The following is a 19,272-nucleotide window of genomic DNA, read 5'->3' on the forward strand; positions in this document are numbered from 1 at the left end:
GGCACCCAGTTGCAGGGGCAATATAAAATACCCTCAGTGTTGGACTGTAACACTCACACCAGCGATACATTAGGGATTGTCTATGGCCCCGGGGGTGCAAGTTCAGGAGCAGGAGACAGCGCCCCTTAGTGCTTATCTACAAAGTAATTGTGCCCCCTCTGCAAACCCAGTGCTTGGTTAGGAGCCCTTATGTGGGTGCACGTCCTGCCCCCCCCGCCCTCAGAATGGCACCCAAGCGCTCCCTAACACAGGCCACACTCAGAGCACAGAGGTACACAGCCCCACCTAGTGGCCAAAGTGCCTATTGTATCAGTAGTCAGCTCTGCTCCAGCTCCCACAATGCCTTGCTCTGTTCAGACCTGAGAATATGAGCACTGTGTGCAAGGCATTGTGGGAGCTGGAGTCTTGGCTGGAGGAGAGAGCTGATGTTTTATAATTCATTAGACAAGTACCTGCTGATTGGTTGCTATGACATTAGACAAGTAACTGCTAACTGCTGATTGGTTGCTATGGAATATGGCCTTTAGTGTTACTTCATTAGACAAGTAACTGCTGATTGGTTGCTCTCGTGGCTGTGCCAATTGGCTGCCCCGCTCTGTGGCGCCCCCTGCTATCATTAGTAGTGGATATTTGGGGTGAGACAAGACGAGAGTGCTGTAAGAAGAGACATCATGATATCGTTTATTATTGGATTTTCAGATTCAAAACAAAAACAAAAACCCAGAAGCGGAAGAGCGAGCGGAACCGACACAGACAGAACTATAGGGAAAAGCGCTCAGTATCCAGACAGGGCAGAAAGGCAAAGCGGGGGAGGAGCTCGGGGCTCTCAGGGGCCACATTGCCCACTGAGCACATAAGCTGATCCCAATGTCCAGCATTTGGGGCCCGGTTCGTCTGTACCGCACGAGTTCTACAGAACCAGCGCAACCCATAACTGTAGGAGCTGCCAGAAGCAGACAGAACCCCAGGGCACAGACAACTAAAAGCCACTCGCTTCTTTTATTCAACAATATTTCATGGAAAGGAATCTGTCTGGGTTCCACCCGTGCAAAGAGAAATTGGGGGGCTCCTCCAAGCCTGGGCGCCCCAACGTCCCGACACGCACACCGGCCCCTCCCAGCACACGCGGGATTAGGACATGACACCGAACACGGGGTTGTGGCGACATATGCTCGGCCCAATCTCTTCATAGTCCTTCTTGGTGTGGCACACTTGGTAAAACTCCGGCTGCCGGGAACAGACAAGCAGGTTACGGATGGGAAAATATGGGGAATAGAGGGGAGACAGGGAGCCCCCCCCATATCACCATCAATAGTCGGGTGGGAGAATGGTACAATGGGCTGATTTGCTATATGGGAATGATGGGGTTTGGCACTGTATTAATGAAATAAGCTCCACCTCCACCACGGGCCACTGGGGGGGGGCACCAAATGTTGTTCCAAACCTGCATCTATGGTTCTGCATTAATGGTGCCTTCCCAGATATGCCAGCTCCCCATGCTGCCTCATACCCTCACAGATGTGCCAGCTCCCCGTGCCGTGGGCACTAGTGCCCCCCCATACCCTCACAGATGTGCCAGCTCTCTGTGCCACAGGCACTAGTGTCCCCCATACCCTCACAGATGTGCCAGCTCTCTGTGCCACAGGCACTACTGCCCCCCATACCCTCACAGATGTGCCAGCTCTCTGTGCCACAGGCACTAGTGTCCCCCCATACCCTCACAGATGTGCCAGCTCTCTGTGCCACAGGCACTAGTGTCCCCCCATACCCTCACAGATGTGCCAGCTCTCTGTGCCACAGGCACTACTGCCCCCCATACCCTCACAGATGTGCCAGCTCTCTGTGCCACAGGCACTACTGCCCCCCATACCCTCACAGATGTGCCAGCTCTCTGTGCGACAGGCACTAGTGCCCCCCCATACCCTCACAGATGTGCCAGCTCTCTGTGCCACAGGCACTAGTGTCCCCCCATACCCTCACAGATGTGCCAGCTCTCTGTGCCACAGGCACTACTGCCCCCCATACCCTCACAGATGTGTCAGCTCTCTGTGCGACAGGCACTAGTGTCCCCCCATACCCTCACAGATGTGCCAGCTCTCTGTGCCACAGGCACTACTGCCCCCATACCCTCACAGATGTGCCAGCTCTCTGTGCGACAGGCACTAGTGCCCCCCATACCCTCACAGATGTGCCAGCTCTCTGTGCCACAGGCACTACTGCCCCCCATACCCTCACAGATGTGCCAGCTCTCTGTGCCACAGGCACTACTGCCCCCATACCCTCACAGATGTGCCAGCTCTCTGTGCCACAGGCACTAGTGCCCCCCCATACCCTCACAGATGTGCCAGCTCTCTGTGCCACAGGCACTAGTGCCCCCCCATACCCTCACAGATGTGCCAGCTCTCTGTGCCACAGGCACTAGTGCCCCCCCATACCCTCACAGATGTGCCAGCTCTCTGTGCCATGGGGGGGGGGGGTTGAGCGGTGTGGGACGGCCAGGACTGGGGTGAGCGAGTGTGGGACTGGCCAAGCAGACCGGGGGTGAGCGAGTGTGGGGACTGGGCCAGCAGACCGGGGGGTGAGCGAGTGTGGGACTGGCCAGCAGACCGGGGCCGTGAGGAGTGTGGGACTGGCCAGCAGACCGGGGGTGAGCGAGTGTGGGACTGGCCAGCAGACCGGGGTGTAGGCGAGTGTGGGACTGGCCAGCAGAACCGGTGGGGTGTGAGGAGTGTGGGACTGGCCAGCAGACCGGGGGTGAGCGAGTGTGGGACTGGCCAGCAGACCGGGGTGAGCGAGTGTGGGACTGGCCAGCAGACCGGGGGTGAGCGAGTGTGGGACTGGCCAGCAGACGGGGGTGAGCGAGTGTGGGACTGGCCAGCAGACCGGGGGTGAGCGAGTGTGGGACTGGCCAGCAGACCGGGGGTGAGCGAGTGTAGGACTGGCCAGACTGGGGGTGAGCGAGTGTGGGACTGGCCAGCAGACCGGGGGTGAGCGAGTGTAGGACTGGCCAGACTGGGGGTGAGCGAGTGTGGGACTGGCCAGCAGACCGGGGGTGAGCGAGTGTGGGACTGGCCAGCAGACCGGGTGTGAGCAAGACGGGGGTGGAGCGAGTGTGGGACTGGCCTGGGCCAGACCGGGGTGAGCGAGTGTGGGACTGGCCAGACCGGGGTGTAGCGAGTGTGGGACTGGCCAGACTGGGGGTGAGCGAGTGTGGACTGGCCAGACTGGGGGTGAGCGAGTGTGGGACTGGCCAGCAGACCGGGGGTGAGCGAGTGTGGGACTGGCCAGCAGACCGGGGGTGAGCAGCAGACCGGGGGTGAGCGAGTGTGGGACTGGCCAGACCGGGGTGTGAGCGAGTGTGGGACGGCCAGCAGACCCGAGTGTGGGACTGGCCAGCAGACCGGGGGTGAGCGAGTGTAGGACTGGCCAGACTGGGGTGTGTGGGACTGGCCAGCAGACCGGGGGTGAGCGAGTGTGGGACTGGCCAGCAGACCGGGGGTGAGCAGCAGGACCGGAGTGAGCGAGTGTGGGACTGGCCAGACCGGGGGTGAGCGAGTGTGGGACTGGCCAGACTGGGGGTGAGCGAGTGTGGGACTGGCCAGCAGACCGGGGGGCTCGTGAGCGAGTGTGGGACTGGCCAGCAGACCCGAGTGTGGGACTGGCCAGCAGAGAGCGAGTGTAGGACTGGCCAGACTGGGGGTGAGCGAGTGTGGGACTGGCCAGCAGACCGGGGGTGAGCGAGTGTAGGACTGGCCAGACTGGGGGTGAGCGAGTGTGGGACTGGCCAGCAGACCGGGGGTGAGCGAGTGTGGGACTGGCCAGCAGACGGGGGTGGAGCGAGTGTGGGACTGGCCAGACCGGGGGTGAGCGAGTGTGGGACTGGCCAGACCGGGGGTGAGCGAGTGTGGGACTGGCCAGACTGGGGGTGAGCGAGTGTAAGACTGGGACTGGGGGTGAGCGAGTGTGGGACTGGCCAGGACCGGGGGTGAGCGAGTGTGGGACTGGCCAGACTGGGGTGAGCGAGTGTGGGACTGGCCAGCAGACCGGGGTGAGCGAGTGTAGGACTGGCCAGACTGGGGGTGAGCGAGTGTGGGACTGGCCAGCCAGACCGGGGGTGAGCGAGTGTGGGACTGGCCAGCAGACCGGGGGTGAGCATGTGGACTGGCCAGACCGGGTGAGCGAGTGTGGGACTGGCCAACCGGGGGTGAGCGAGTGTGGGACTGGCCAGACAGGGGGTGAGCGAGTGTAGGGACTGGCCAGACTGGGGGTGAGCGAGTTTGGGGACTGGCCAGCAGACCGGGGTGAGCGAGTGTGGGACTGGCCAGCAGACCGGGGGTGAGCGAGTGTGGGACTGGCCAGACCGGGGGTGAGCGAGTGTGGGACTGGCCAGACGGGGTGAGCGAGTGTGGGACTGGCCAGACGGGGTGAGCGAGTGTGGGACTGGCCAGAACTGGGGTGAGCGAGTGTGGGACTGCCAGACTGGGGGTGAGCGAGTGTGGGACTGGCCAGACTGGGGTGAGCGAGTGTGGGACTGGCCAGCAGACCGGGGGTGAGCGAGTGTGGGACTGGCCAGACCGGGCGTGAGCGAGTGTGGGACTGGCCAGACTGGGGTGAGCGAGTGTGGGACTGGCCAGCAGACCGGAGGGTGAGCGAGTGTGGGACTGGCCAGACCGGGTGAGCGAGTGTGGGACTGGCCAGCAGACCTGGGGGTGAGCGAGTGTGGGACTGGCCAGACTGGGGGTGAGCGAGTGTGGGACTGGCCAGCAGACCGGGGGTGAGCGAGTGTAGACTGGCCAGACTGGGGGTGAGCGAGTGTGGGACTGGCCAGCAGACCGGGGGTGAGCGAGTGTGGGACTGGCCAGCAGACCGGGGTGAGCGAGTGTGGGACTGGCCAGCAGACCGGGGGTGAGCGAGTGTGGGACTGGCCAGCAGACCGGGTGAGCGAGTGTGGGACTGGCCAGACCGGGGGTGAGCGAGTGTGGGACTGGCCAGACTGGGGGTGAGCGAGTGTGGGACTGGCCAGCAGACCGGGGGTGAGCGAGTGTGGGACTGGCCAGACTGGGGGTGAGCGAGTGTGGGACTGGCCAGCAGACCGGGGGGTGAGCGAGTGTGGGACTGGCCAGACTGGGGGTGAGCGAGTGTGGGACTGGCCAGCAGACCGGGGGTGAGCGAGTGTGGGACTGGCCAGCAGACCGGGGGTGAGCGAGTGTGGGACTGGCCAGCAGACCGGGGGTGAGCGAGTGTGGGACTGGCCAGCAGACCGGGGGTGAGCGAGTGTGGGACTGGCCAGACCGGGGTGAGCGAGTGTGGGACTGGCCAGACTGGGGGTGAGCGAGTGTGGGACTGGCCAGCAAACCGGGGGTGAGCGAGTGTGGGACTGGCCAGACTGGGGGTGAGCGAGTGTGGGACTGGCCAGCAGACCGGGGGTGAGCGAGTGTGGGACTGGCCAGACTGGGGGTGAGCGAGTGTGGGACTGGCCAGCAGACCGGGGGTGAGCGAGTGTAGGACTGGCCAGACTGGGGGTGAGCGAGTGTGGGACTGGCCAGCAGACCGGGGGTGAGCGAGTGTGGGACTGGCCAGACTGGGGGTGAGCGAGTGTGGGACTGGCCAGCAGACCGGGGGTGGAGCGAGTGTGGGACTGGCCAGACTGGGGGTGAGCGAGTGTGGGACTGGCCAGCAGCCGGGGGTGAGCGAGTGTAGGACTGGCCAGACTGGGGGTGAGCGAGTGTGGGACTGGCCAGCAGACCGGGGGTGAGCGAGTGTGGGACTGGCCCAGACCGTGGGTGAGCGAGTGTGGGACTGGCCAGCAGACCGGGGGTGAGCGAGTGTAGGACTGGCCAGACTGGGGGTGAGCGAGTGTGGGACTGGCGCAGCAGACCGGGGGTGAGCGAGTGTGACTGGCCAGACTGGGGGTGAGCGAGTGTGGGACTGGCCAGCAGACCGGGGGTGAGCGAGTGTGGGACTGGCCAGACTGGGGTGAGCGAGTGTGGACTGGCCAGCAGACCGGGGTGAGCGAGTGTAGGACTGGCCAGACTGGGGGTGAGCGAGTGTGGGACTGGCCAGCAGACCGGGGGTGAGCGAGTGTGGGACTGGCCAGACTCCGGGGGTGAGCGAGTGTGGGACTGGCCAGCAGACCGGGGGTGAGCGAGTGTAGGACTGGCCAGACCGGGGGTGAGCGAGTGGTGGGACTGGCCAGCAGACCGGGGGTGAGCGAGTGTGGGACTGGCCAGCAGACCGGGGGTGAGCGAGTGTGGGACTGGCCAGCAGACCGGGGGTGAGCGAGTGTAGGACTGGCCAGACTGGGGGTGAGCGAGTGTGGGACTGGCCAGCAGACCGGGGGTGAGCGAGTGTGGGACTGGCCAGCAGACGGGGTGAGCGAGTGTGGGACTGGCCAGCAGACCGGGGGTGAGCGAGTGTGGGACTGGCCAGCAGACCGGGGGTGAGCGAGTGTGGGACTGGCAGACTGGGGGTGAGCGAGTGTGGGACTGGCCAGCAGACCGGGGGTGAGCGAGTGTGGGACTGGCCAGACTGGGGGTGAGCGAGTGTGGGACTGGCCAGCAGACCGGGGGTGAGCGAGTGTGGGACTGGCCAGACTGGGGGTGAGCGAGTGTGGGACTGGCCAGCAGACCGGGGGTGAGCGAGTGTGGGACTGGCCAGACTGGGTGAGCGAGTGTGGGACTGGCCAGCAGACCGGGGGTGAGCGAGTGTGGGACTGGGCCAGACTGGGGGTGAGCGAGTGTGGGACTGGCCAGCAGACCGGGGTGAGCGAGTGTGGGACTGGCCAGACTGGGGGTGAGCGAGTGTGGGACTGGCCAGCAGACCGGGGGTGAGCGAGTGTGGGACTGGCCAGCAGACCGGGGGTGAGCGAGTGTGGGACTGGCCAGCAGACCGGGGGTGAGCGAGTGTGGGACTGGCCAGCAGACGGGGGTGAGCGAGTGTGGGACTGGCCAGCAGACCGGGGGTGAGCGAGTGTGGGACTGGCCAGACTGGGGGTGAGCGAGTGTGGGACTGGCCAGCAGACCGGGGGTGAGCGAGTGTGGGACTGGCCAGACCGGGGGTGAGCGAGTGTGGGACTGGCCCAGACGGGGGTGAGCGAGTGTGGGACTGGCCAGCAGACCGGGGGTGAGCGAGTTGGGGACTGGCCAGCAGACCGGGGGTGAGCGAGTGGTAGGGACTGGCCAGGACCCCGGGGGTGAGCGAGTGTGGGGACTGGCCAGCAGACCGCGGGGGTGAGCGAGTGTTGGGGACTGGCCAGCAGACCGGGGGTGAGCGAGTGGTGGGACTGGCCAGCAGACTGGCCGGGGGGTGAGGCGAGTGTGGGGACTGGCCAGCAGACCGGGGGTGAGCCGAGTGTGGGACTGGGCCAGACAGGGGGTGAGCGAGTGGTGGGACTGGCCAGACTGGGGGTGAGCGAGTGGTGGGACTGGCCAGCAGACCGGGGGTGAGCGAAGTGTGGGACTGGCCAGACTGGGGGTGAGCGAGTGTGGTGACTGGCCAGCAGCAGACGGGGGTGAGCGAGTGTGGGACTGGCCAGCAGACCGGGGTGAGCGAGTGTGGGACTGGCCAGCAGACCGGGGGTGAGCGAGTGTGGGACTGGCCAGACTGGGGGTGAGCGAGTGTGGGACTGGCCAGCAGACCGGGGGTGAGCGAGTGTGGACTGGCCAGACTGCGGGTGAGCGAGTGTGGGACTGGCCAGCAGACCGGGGGTGAGCGAGTGTGGGACGGCCAGACTGGGGGTGAGCGAGTGTGGGACTGGCCAGCAGACCGGGGCGTGAGCGAGTGTAGGACTGGCCAGACTGGGGGTGAGCGAGTGTGGGACTGGCCAGCAGACCGGGGGTGAGCGAGTGTGGGACTGGCCAGACTGGGGGTGAGCGAGTGTGGGACTGGCCAGCAGACCGGGAGTGAGCGAGTGTGGGACTGGCCAGACCGGGGGTGAGCGAGTGTGGGACTGGCCAGCAGACCGGGGGTGAGCGAGTGTGGGACTGGCCAGACTGGGGGTGAGCGAGTGTGGGACTGGCCAGCAGACCGGGGGAGCGAGTGTGGGACTGGCCAGACCGGGGGTGAGCGAGTGTGGGACTGGCCAGCAGACCGGGGGTGAGCGAGTGTGGACTGGCAGACGGGGCGTGACGCGAGTGTGGACTGGCAGCAGACCGGGGTGAGCGAGTGTGGGACTGGCCAGACTGGGTGAGCGAGTGTGGGACTGGCCAGCAGACCGGGCGTGAGCGAGTGTGGGACTGGCCAGACTGGGGGTGAGCGAGTGTGGGACTGGCCAGCAGACCGGGGTGTGAGCGAGTGTGGGACTGGCCAGACTGGGGTGAGCGAGTGTGGGACTGGCCAGCAGACCGGGGGTGAGCGAGTGTGGGACTGGCCAGGACCGGGGGTGAGCGAGTGTGGGACTGGCCAGCAGACCGGGGGTGAGCGAGTGTGGGACTGGCCAGACTGGGGGTGAGCGAGTGTGGGACTGGCCAGACCGGGGGTGAGCGAGTGTGGGACTGGCCAGCAGACCGGGGGTGAGCGAGTGTGGGACTGGCCAGACCGGGGGTGAGCGAGTGTGGGACTGGCCAGACTGGGGGTGAGCGAGTGTGGGACTGGCCAGACCGGAGGGGGGGGGGGGAGGGTAAGCAAACATGGCATTGGTAACCTTCTGTGTGGTACTGTATCCCATCCACTGCCATCCCAGAATCGAGATTCCTGCTCACCTCATCATAGAAGGTGAATAAATGAGTCTGCCAAGATCAGCCCCCTTTCCTACTATACAGCCCCCCCAGGCATTTCTGTCAGAAGGAACTTACCGTGGAAGCCAGCATGGATCCCCCGAACCAAACAGCGTACCTCTGCATGTGGTGGGTGATCACCTGAACGTCAATGGGCTTGGGCTGCAGACAGACAGACAGACAGACATAGAGGAATCACAAAACTGTCATTGACTTGGCTGCAACTTCCCCCCCCCCCCCTTCCCCAGCGAGAGGGACGCCACGTGGCAGAACCCCCTATACAGCAACTGGATTCTGGGCTCCGAGACTCAGGTTCTGCACAAACAGCCCAGCAGGGTCCATTTAATATCCCCCCCCCCCCCCCATCAGCGACTTATTATCATTACGGAGAGGAAATGGAAGAAGAGACAGCCATTACCAACCTGTCTAATCCTCACTCATACTCACCTTAAGGCGACCCCCACTCAGCTCCTCACTCAGCTTCAGCCGGGCATCGACCGTTCTCTTTACATCCCTCTGTAAGCGCCGGCCAAAGTCGCGGAACATAGTGGAGCCCCCAGAGAGTACGATATTCTGTGCAAAGGAACACAAATTCCCTCCATATGTGAGCGAGTGGATCGAGTAAATAAACAGCACCGATTGTACTAACACTACCCAGTACATTAAACATATACAGAAACTGCTGTTCCACAAACCTTGTACAGGGGGCGCCGAACGTCAATAGGGCAGTTCTGTATCACTTCATCCACCACTTCCGATATGGGCTGGGTGAAATCTGGATTGGCAAACTGAATACGGCATTGGCATTAGTAGGAAGCACTGGGAGGTGGCAGGTATAATATAGTGGTTACTATGAGATTCCTATAAATCTCCAGCAGAACAGAAGGGAACCGGTTACACTGGGCAGGCCAGTGAGTGTATCCGCAGCAATGGGGGCTCCCATAAGAGCTGACTGGGCATCTCAGAACGCAGGGAAAGCGCCACTGGCCAAATGGCTAGCTTGGCATTACTGAGCCTAGGGAATATTCTCTTTATAAAAGGAAATCATAACACAGTTATTACAGTTACTACACATTCTTGCAGTACAACAGTGAGAATGTTCCAATGGCACTTTAACCCTTACTGTGCAGGCCTCTCGCCCCACAATACAGGAGGAAGGCCAATACCAGCCGGGGGCAAACCCACCTCTGGATGAAAGAAGATTTCGGGCCCCAGAAAGCGCTCGTAACCAACGTCAATGCTGAATTCCTTCTTAGAAACGGCATTCACCCCCGTGTACTGTTTGATCCATTTGGCACCGTCTGTATCGTATTTGCTAAATTCCTTAACTAAATCCGGGCACACGTAGCTGAACCGCTCCTGTTAGTACAGAAAGCAAATGTGGCCGAGTCACTTCCTTCCTTAGTTGCACAATGGCAGCCGCCCCAGTCCTGCCCGGCCTTGTACTGGGGCCAGAACTAGATTGGTATTCTGAATTCCCAGCATGTTCCTGACCCTCCCACTGCCTGGATAAGAATTCCCAGCATGTTCCTGACCCTCCCACTGCCTGGATAAGAATTCCCAGCATGTTCCTGACCCTCCCACTGCCTGGATAAGAATTCCCAGCATGAGTCCTGACCCTCCCACTGCCTGGATAAGAATTCCCAGCATGTGTTCTGACCCTCCCACTGCCTGGATAAGAATTCCCAGCATGTGTCCTGACCCTCCCACTGCCTGGATAAGAATTCCCAGCATGTGTCCTGACCCTCCCACTGCCTGGATAAGAATTCCCAGCATGTGCCCTGACCCTCCCACTGCCTGGATAAGAATTCCCAGCATGTTCCTGACCCTCCCACTGCCTGGATAAGAATTCCCAGCATGTGTCCTGACCCTCCCACTGCCTGGATAAGAATTCCAACATGTGCCCTGACCCTCCCACTGCCTGGATAAGAATTCCCAGCATGTTCCTGACCCTCCCACTGCCTGGATAAGAATTCCCAGCATGTTCCTGACCCTCCCACTGCCTGGATAAGAATTCCCAGCATGAGTCCTGACCCTCCCACTGCCTGGATAAGATTCCCAGCATGTGTCCTGACCTCCCACTGCTGGATAAGAATTCCCAGCATGTGTCCTGACCCTCCCACTGCCTGGATAAGAATTCCCAGCATGTGTCCTGACCCTCCCACTGCCTGGATAAGAATTCCCAACATGTGCCCTGACCCTCCCACTGCCTGGATAAGAATTCCCAGCATGTGTCCTGACCCTCCCACTGCCTGGATAAGAATTCCCAGCATGTGTCCTGACCATCCCACTGCCTGGATAAGAATTCCCAGCATGTGTCCTGACCCTCCCACTGCCTGGATAAGAATTCCCAGCATGTGTCCTGACCCTCCCACTGCCTGGATAAGAATTCCCAACATGTGTCCTGACCCTCCCACTACCTGGGTACAAATTCCCAGCATGCTTTCTGCTCGTTACCTTTACAGCCTTGGCAGTTTCCAGCGATTGCTCCGGTGGAATTCCCACTTCCCTGTCCCGGAGTAACTGCTGTATGAAGTAGGTAATGTCCCGACCAGCAATAGGAATGTGTTTAATGCAGCTTCCAATGACGTAACCTTCAGCCTAGGGAGGGGCAGAAAAGAGGAGATATATAACTGTAACAAGGAGGGGCAATGTACATATCCATACAGTCTGGAAACTGCCCAATAGAGGCACAGGTTTGGGAATGTGGGGAGGGCAGGAGAAGGCTCAGTATAAAATGAATAACTGACCCACCCCCAGCACAGGGAGAGGAGTGATATTAAGGGTCAGGCACACACTCTGCTAACGGGGGCTAATAAGGGCCCCACAGCACCGGCAGGAGTCAGGCTACGTACCACAGGAATGACGTGTGTGACTCCATCGCCGCTGTCTATCACCGTGCCAGTGAGCGTACGCTCTCCAACCTGCCGAGAGGTCCAGGATGCAGCCAGGGCCAGAACAGCCTAAGGAACAGAACTTGTTAGAACACGGGCCGAGCATTCTGTGTGCAGTTTGCCCCTATCCTTGCACACAGTGCCCAGAGGGAAACCCTATTGGCCGCGCAGGATTGTAGTCTGAAGACACAGAACTCTTTTAATCTCAGGAAGCAAAATGCATTCAATATCCTGTAGCTGAAAGGGTTAATGTGCCCTGCTCAGTGCCAGGGAGGCGCCAGGGGCAGTAACCAATGTACCTGAACAGCAATGTACAGCCCTGGGACGTTGAAAGACTCAAACATGATTTCAGCAGTGTATTCCCTGTTCTCTGGGGTATTCAGGGGGGGTTCCGTCTGCAAAACAAATACAATTAGGGTTAGAACAATGCAATATACAGAATATGCTCTGTAAGTGAGACCCCTACATGCAAAGTGAATGAGCAACGGATTGCTCTGCCCCTGCCCGAGACCCCCGCTGCCCGTGCCACCTGCCCGAGTCCCCCGCTGCCCCTGCCCGAGACCCCCGCTGCCCGTGCCACCTGCCCGAGTCCCACACTGCCCCTGCCCGAGACCCCCGCTGCCCCAGCCCGAGACCCACGCTGCCCGTGCCACCTGCCTGAGACCCCTGCTGCCCGTGCCCCTGCCTAAGACACACGCTGCCAGTGCCCCTGCCCCAGACCCCTGCTGCCCGTGCCACCTGCCCGAGTCCCACACTGCCCCTGCCCGAGACCCCCGCTGCCCCCGCCTGAGACCCACGCTGCCCGTGCCACCTGCCTGAGACCCCTGCTGCCCGTGCCCCTGCCTAAGACACATGCTGCCAGTGCCCCTGCCCCAGACCCCTGCTGCCCGTGCCACCTGCCCGAAACCCCTGCTGCTCGTGCCACCTGCCCGAGACCCCTGCTGCCCGTGCCCCTGCCCGAGACCCATGCTACCTGCCCGAGACCCACGCTGCCCGTGCCCCTGCCCGAGACCCACGCTGCCCGTGCCCCTGCCTGAGACCCACGCTGCCCGTGCCCCTGCCTGAGACCCACGCTGACAAGCCCCCGCCCGAGACCCACGCTGACCGAGCCCCCGCCTGAGACCCACACTGCCCATGCCCCTGCCCGAGACCCACGCTGCCCGTGCCCCTGCCTGAGACCCACGCTGACCAAGCCCCCGCCCGAGACCCACGCTGACCGAGCTCCCGCCTGAGACCCACACCGCCTGTGCCCGCGCCCCAGACCCACACCGCCCATGCCCCTGCCCGAGACCCACACCGCCCATGCCCCTGCCCGAGACCCACACCGCCCGTGCCCGCGCCCCAGACCCACACCGCCCATGCCCCTGCCCGAGACCCACACCGCCCATGCCCCTGCCCGAGACCCACACCGCCCGTGCCCGCGTTCCAGACCCACACCGCCCATGCCCCTGCCCGAGACCCACACTGCCTGTGCCGGCGTCCCAGACCCACACCGCCCGTGCCCCCCCAGGTAGGATCCAGAGGCCCTGCCCTTTCCCACTATACAGACTGTAAGTGACTCTCACCAGGAGGAAGTAATGATCTTCAGGTTCTGCTCGGAGATATTTGAAGATGATTTGTTCCATGAATCTCTCCATGAGGTCCCAATCCTCCACAATCCCATGGCGAATGGGCCACTGCAGCCAGAGAAACAACAGGTCCAAAATGACAACGGGACGGGGGAAAGGTTCACAGAGAAATTCCCATCCAGCCCATTGGCCCCCAGCTGAGCAGCCTACATTACCAGCGAGCCAATGGGCACTAAGCTTGAGATGTTACAGGTAAGTGAAGCCCAGAGCCGTTACCTTAGTTGCGTATGTCGGCTTGTCTATGGCTTCATCCCCAATGTGGAAATCCAGATCATCCACCCCTTTCATTAGGCGCCGCTGGGCCTGGTCCCCCACCTTGGCCGACTCCTTGATAGCGATACCTGGGGAGGAACACGGTTACTGGGCCAGACTGGGAGCAACTCATATACTGGGCCAGACTGGGAACAACTCACTTACTGGGCCAGACTGGGAGCAACTCACTTACTGGGCCAGACTGGGAACTACTCACTTACTGGGCCAGACTGGGAGCAACTCACTTATTGGGCCATACTGGGAACTACTCACTTACTGGGCCATACTGGGAACTACTCACTTACTGGGCCATACTGGGAACTACTCACTTACTGGGCCAGACTGGGAGCAACTCACTTACTGGGCCAGACTGGGAACAACTCACTTACTGGGCCAGACTGGGAGCAACTCACTTACTGGGCCAGACTGGGAGCAACTCACTTACTGGGCCAGACTGGGAGCAACTCACTTACTGGGCCAGACTGGGAGCAACTCACTTACTGGGCCATACTGGGAACTACTCACTTACTGGGCCAGACTGGGAGCAACTCACCTACTGGGCCAGACTGGGAACTACTCACTTACTGGGCCAGACTGGGAACTACTCACTTACTGGGCCAGACTGGGAACAACTCACTTACTGGGCCAGACTGGGAGCAACTCACTTACTGGGCCATACTGGGAACAACTCACTTACTGGGCCAGACTGGGAACAACTCACTTACTGGGCCAGACTGGGAACTACTCACTTACTGGGCCAGACTGGGAACTACTCACTTACTGGGCCAGACTGGGAACAACTCACCTACTGGGCCATACTGGGAACAACTCACTTACTGGCCATACTGGGAACAACTCACTTACTGGGCCAGACTGGGAACAACTCACTTACTGGGCCAGACTGGGACTGGGAACTACTCACTTACTGGGCCAGACTGGGAACTACTCACTTACTGGGCCAGACTGGGAACAACTCACTTACTGGGCCAGACTGGGAATACTGGGCCAGACTGGGAACAACTCACTTACTGGGGCCAGACTGGGAACAACTCACTTACTGGGCCAGACTGGGAACAACTCACTTACTGGGCCAGACTGGGAACTACTCACTTACTGGGCCAGACTGGGAACAACTCACTTACTGGGCCAGACTGGGAACAACTCACTTACTGGGCCAGACTGGGAACAACTCACTTACTGGGCCAGACTGGGAACAACTCACTTACTGGGCCAGACTGGGAACAACTCACTTACTGGCCAGACTGGGAACAACTCACTTACTGGGCCAGACTGGGAACAACTCACTTACTGGGCCAGACTGGGAACAAACTCACTTACTGGGCAACTGGGCCCTTACTGGGCCAGACTGGGAACAACTCACTTACTGGGCCAGACTGGGAACAACTCACTTACTGGGCCAGACTGGGAACAACTCACTTACTGGGCCAGGCTGGGAACAACTCACTTATTGGGCCAGACTGGGAATGATACCTAAGGAATAAGCACAATAACTGACCCAGACTGGAAATGATACCTAAGGAATAAGCACAATAACTGGCCCATACTGGGAATGATACCAAAGGGTGGAACACTGCCATTAATGGGGCAGCGTGGGAAAGGGCCCCCCAGTATGGCATGGTTGATATACCCCAGTGCCCGCCCATTCCCAGTACAAAGCTTACATGATGGGATGATGAATTGCGGCTCTGTATTCCCCGCGTAGCCGAGCTTGGTGTACCTGTAACACAAGGGACGTGTCAGTGACAAGTAAAATGAAAAAGAATAAATCATGGAGGGGAAAGTTGCAGGAGGACCCCCTGGGGGTTACTCATACAGGGAGAGGCTGGGGGCCGGCATTATGTACCCCATCACAGGGAGCAATGGGCAAACTGTATGCCAGTCACCCTGCCAGCGCTTATTCCTGCTCAGGAAGCACAGTGGCCTCTGTAGGAGGAGTAGCAGCTGTGTGGCTACTAGTGGCCAATACCCCTGTTTCTCTGGCCCCACATGTGTAAGGTCTGCGCCGATGTACCAATGGGTTTCTCTGTATAGTCAGAATGCTGCACCCCAATACTCCAATGCAGTGTGCCCATATACTTCCCTAAGGCTTCATGGTGTCTGACCAATTGGCCATACGTGAGAACGGACTCACTGCCTGCGGGCATACACACACCCCCTGCCCACTGCCTGTGGGCATATACCCCCCTGCCCACTGCCTGCGGGCATATACCCCCCTGCCCACTGTCTGCGGGCATACACACCCCCTGCCCACTGCCTGCGGGCATACACACCCCCTGCCCACTGCCTGTGGGCATACACACCCCCTGCCTGCGGACTCACACACCTTCCTGCCCACTGCCTGCGGGCATACACCCCCTCTGCCCACTGCTTGCGGGCTTACACCCCCCTGCCCACTGCTTGCGGGCTTACACCCCCCTGCCCACTGCTTGCGGGCATACACACCCCCTCCTGCCCACTGCTTGCGGGCATACACACCCCCTCCTGCCCACTGCCTGCGGGCATACACACCCCCTCCTGCCCACTGCCTGCGGGCATACACCCCCCCTCCTGCCCACTGCCTGCGGGCATACACCCCCCCGCCCACTGCCTGCAGACTCACACACCTTCCTGCCCACTGCCTGCGGGCATACACCCCCCCTGCCCACTGCCTGTGGGCATACACCCCCCCTGCCCACTGCCTGTGGGCATACACACCCCCTCCTGACCACTGCCTGCGGGCATATACACCCCCTCCTGCCCACTGCCTGCGGGCATACACACCCCCTCCTGCCTACTGCCTGCGGGCATACACACCCCCTGCCCACTGCCTGCGGGCATACACACCCCCTGCCCACTGCCTGCGGGCATACACCCCCCCGCCCACTGCCTGCAGACTCACACACCTTCCTTCCCACTGCCTGCGGGCATACACCCCCCCTGCCCCCTGCCTGTGGGCATACCACCCCCCCTGCCCACTGCCTGCGGGCATACACACCCCCTCCCTGACCACTGCCTGCGGGCATACACACCCCCTCCTGCCCACTGCCTGCGGGCATATACACCCCCTCCTGCCCACTGCCTGCGGGCATACACACCCCCTCCTGCCTACTGCCTGCGGGCATACACACCCCCTGCCCACTGCCTGCGGGCATACACACCCCCTGCCCACTGCCTGCGGGCATACACCCCCCCGCCCACTGCCTGCAGACTCACACACCTTCCTGCCCACTGCCTGCGGGCATACACCCCCCCCTGCCCACTGCCTGTGGGCATACACACCCCCTCCTGACCACTGCCTGCAGGCATATACACCCCCTCCTGCCCACTGCCTGCGGGCATACACACCCCCTGCCCACTGCCTGCAGGCATACACACCCCCTGCCCACGGGCATACACACTCCCCCCCTGCCCACTGCCAGCAAGCATAAGAATGCCCCGTGGTAGCCCACACTTGCCCCCAGACGAATGCCCCCTGCTAGGCGACACTTGCCGTGACTAGTGGAACAGAGAGGAAGAGGCCGAGTTGCTGGGGGGAAATTGCCCGGATTCCTCACATCTCACAGACCTGCCCACACACGCGCCGGTAGCAGCGCTTTCTAGACTGGAATGTAAGGAAAGGATATGGAGAAATGGGGCATGCTGATTGGCCAGGAGAGAAGGAATGGGACAGCAGGCAGCCAATCTATGGGCTGGGCCCGAGCTGCTCTGGGCCTTTGTGATCCCCCTGAATAAAGGGGAAGTTCTACCTACAAATAATCCAACGTTTCAGAGCCGCCCTTTGTGCCGCGGGTTCTGCAATCACTGGGCCCAGCACCACAGGTTAAAGGGGACGTGCGCCTCTAGCACAGCAACAGAAGATCAAATCCTAAGAAACTTTCCATTTTTTTTTATGAAAAACATTTCACTGGGTTTAACGTGTCAGTGTTACGGCTGCTGAATCGCTTTCTGCCGTGTTGTTTCACAAGTCAGAACCAGCAGTGCTGAGATTAAAGGAACAGACAAATTCCTGCTCAATACCAAATACATTTACATTTGGGTGTAGTTCCCCTTTAAGCCAAGTCACATGGTAAGCGCAGCGATTTGGGCCTGAAACTCCCTTATATGGTCGTAAGGGAAAAACAAAAAGCAGGAAGTGACTGTGTGCAGAGCGGGCGTGTAACCCCCTATCTGTACTGCCCTCATACATCTGCCCCTCCAGCCCCGCTACCTGCCCCTCCAGCCCCGCTACCTGCCCCTCCAGCCCCGCTACCTGCCCCTCCAGCCCCGCTACCTGCCCCTGCGGCCCCGCTACCTGCCCCTGCGGCCCCGCTACCTGCCCCTGCGGCCCCGCTACCTGCCCCTGCGGCCCCGCTACCTGCCCCTGCGGCCCCGCTACCTGCCCCTGCGGCCCCGCTACCTGCCCTACTCCCATATACACACTGTACCCACACAACCCGCCCCCCACATACTGTACCCCCACATACACCCTATAGCTACCCAGCCTGCCCCCCACATACTGTACCCCCACATACACCCTATAGCTACCCAGCCTGCCCCCCACATACTGTACCCCCACATAAACCCTATAGCTACCCAGCCTGCCCCCCACATACACCCTATAGCTGACCCAGCCTGCCCCCCCAACATACACCCTATAGCTACCCAGCCTGCCCCCATATACTGTGCCCCCCACATACACCCTATAGCTACCCAGCCTGCCCCCCACATACACCCTATAGCTACCCAGCCTGCCCCCCACATACACCCTATAGACTACCCAGCCTGCCCCCACATACTGCTACCCCCACATACACCCTAAAGCTACCCAGCCTGCCCCCACATACACCCTATAGCTACCCAGCCTGCCCCCCACCATACTGTACCCCCCACATACACCCTAAAGCTACCCAGCCTGCCCCCCACATACACCCTATAGCTACCCAGCCTGCCCCCCACATACACCCTATGCTACCCAGCCTGCCCCCCATTATACTGTGCCCCCCACATACACCCTATAGCTACCCAGCCTGCCCCCCACATACACCCTATAGCTACCCAGCCTGCCCCCCACATACACCCTATAGCTACCCAGCCTGCCCCCCACATACTGTACCCCCACATACACCCTAAAGCTACCCAGCCTGCCCCCCACATACTGTACCCCCACATACACCCTAAGCTACCCAGCCTGCCCCCCCACATACACCCTATAGCTACCCAGCCTGCCCCCCATATACTGTGCCCCCCACATACACCCTATAGCTACCCAGCCTGCCCCCCACATACACCCTATAGGCTACCCAGCCTGCCCCCCACATACCACCCTATAGCTACCCCAGCCTGCCCCCCAATAACACCTATGTACCCAGCTGCCCATAATGTCCCCCCACATAACACCCTATAGCTACCCAGCCTGCCCCCCCACATACACCCTATAGCTACCCAGCCTGCCCCCCCATATACTGTGCCCCCCACATACACCCTATAGCTACCCAGCCTGCCCCCCACATACTGTACCCCCAATACACCCTATAGCTACCCAGCCTGCCCCCGCACATACTGTACCCCCACATACACCCTATAGCTACCCAGCCTGCCCCCCACATACTGTACCCCCACATACACCCTATAGCTACCCAGCCTGCCCCCCACATACTGTACCCGCCCACCCTGCCCCCCACTCCCCGGGCCCCCCACACACACTGTAGCCCAAGCCCATCTGGCTCCTGTGCACCTCCCGGACTCACCCGGTGCCACAATCCACCACACAAGCCGGGAGCCGAGCCGCCATGTCCGAGTTACGAA

At 61.1% G+C, this 19,272-nt stretch overlaps 1 protein-coding gene across 1 annotated transcript; it reads right to left on the reverse strand.

The window, feature by feature from the left end:
• Positions 1–667: 667 nt before the first annotated feature.
• On the reverse strand, positions 668–19,272 carry actr3 (ARP3 actin-related protein 3 homolog). Its single transcript, NM_204037.1, has 12 exons — positions 19,215–19,272; positions 15,171–15,226; positions 13,453–13,577; positions 13,174–13,284; positions 11,908–12,003; positions 11,570–11,677; positions 11,172–11,315; positions 9,900–10,073; positions 9,410–9,502; positions 9,162–9,287; positions 8,793–8,876; positions 668–1,227 (listed from the first exon to the last, which is right to left on the reverse strand). The coding sequence occupies exons 1-12, from the start codon at positions 19,256–19,258 to the stop codon at positions 1,132–1,134; spliced, it is 1,257 nt and encodes a 418-aa protein (NP_989368.1). The 5' UTR covers positions 19,259–19,272; the 3' UTR covers positions 668–1,131.

The sequence above is a fragment of the Xenopus tropicalis genome, chromosome 9 (genome assembly GCF_000004195.4).
Source record: "Xenopus tropicalis strain Nigerian chromosome 9, UCB_Xtro_10.0, whole genome shotgun sequence".
NCBI classification, from domain to species: domain Eukaryota; kingdom Metazoa; phylum Chordata; class Amphibia; order Anura; family Pipidae; genus Xenopus; species Xenopus tropicalis.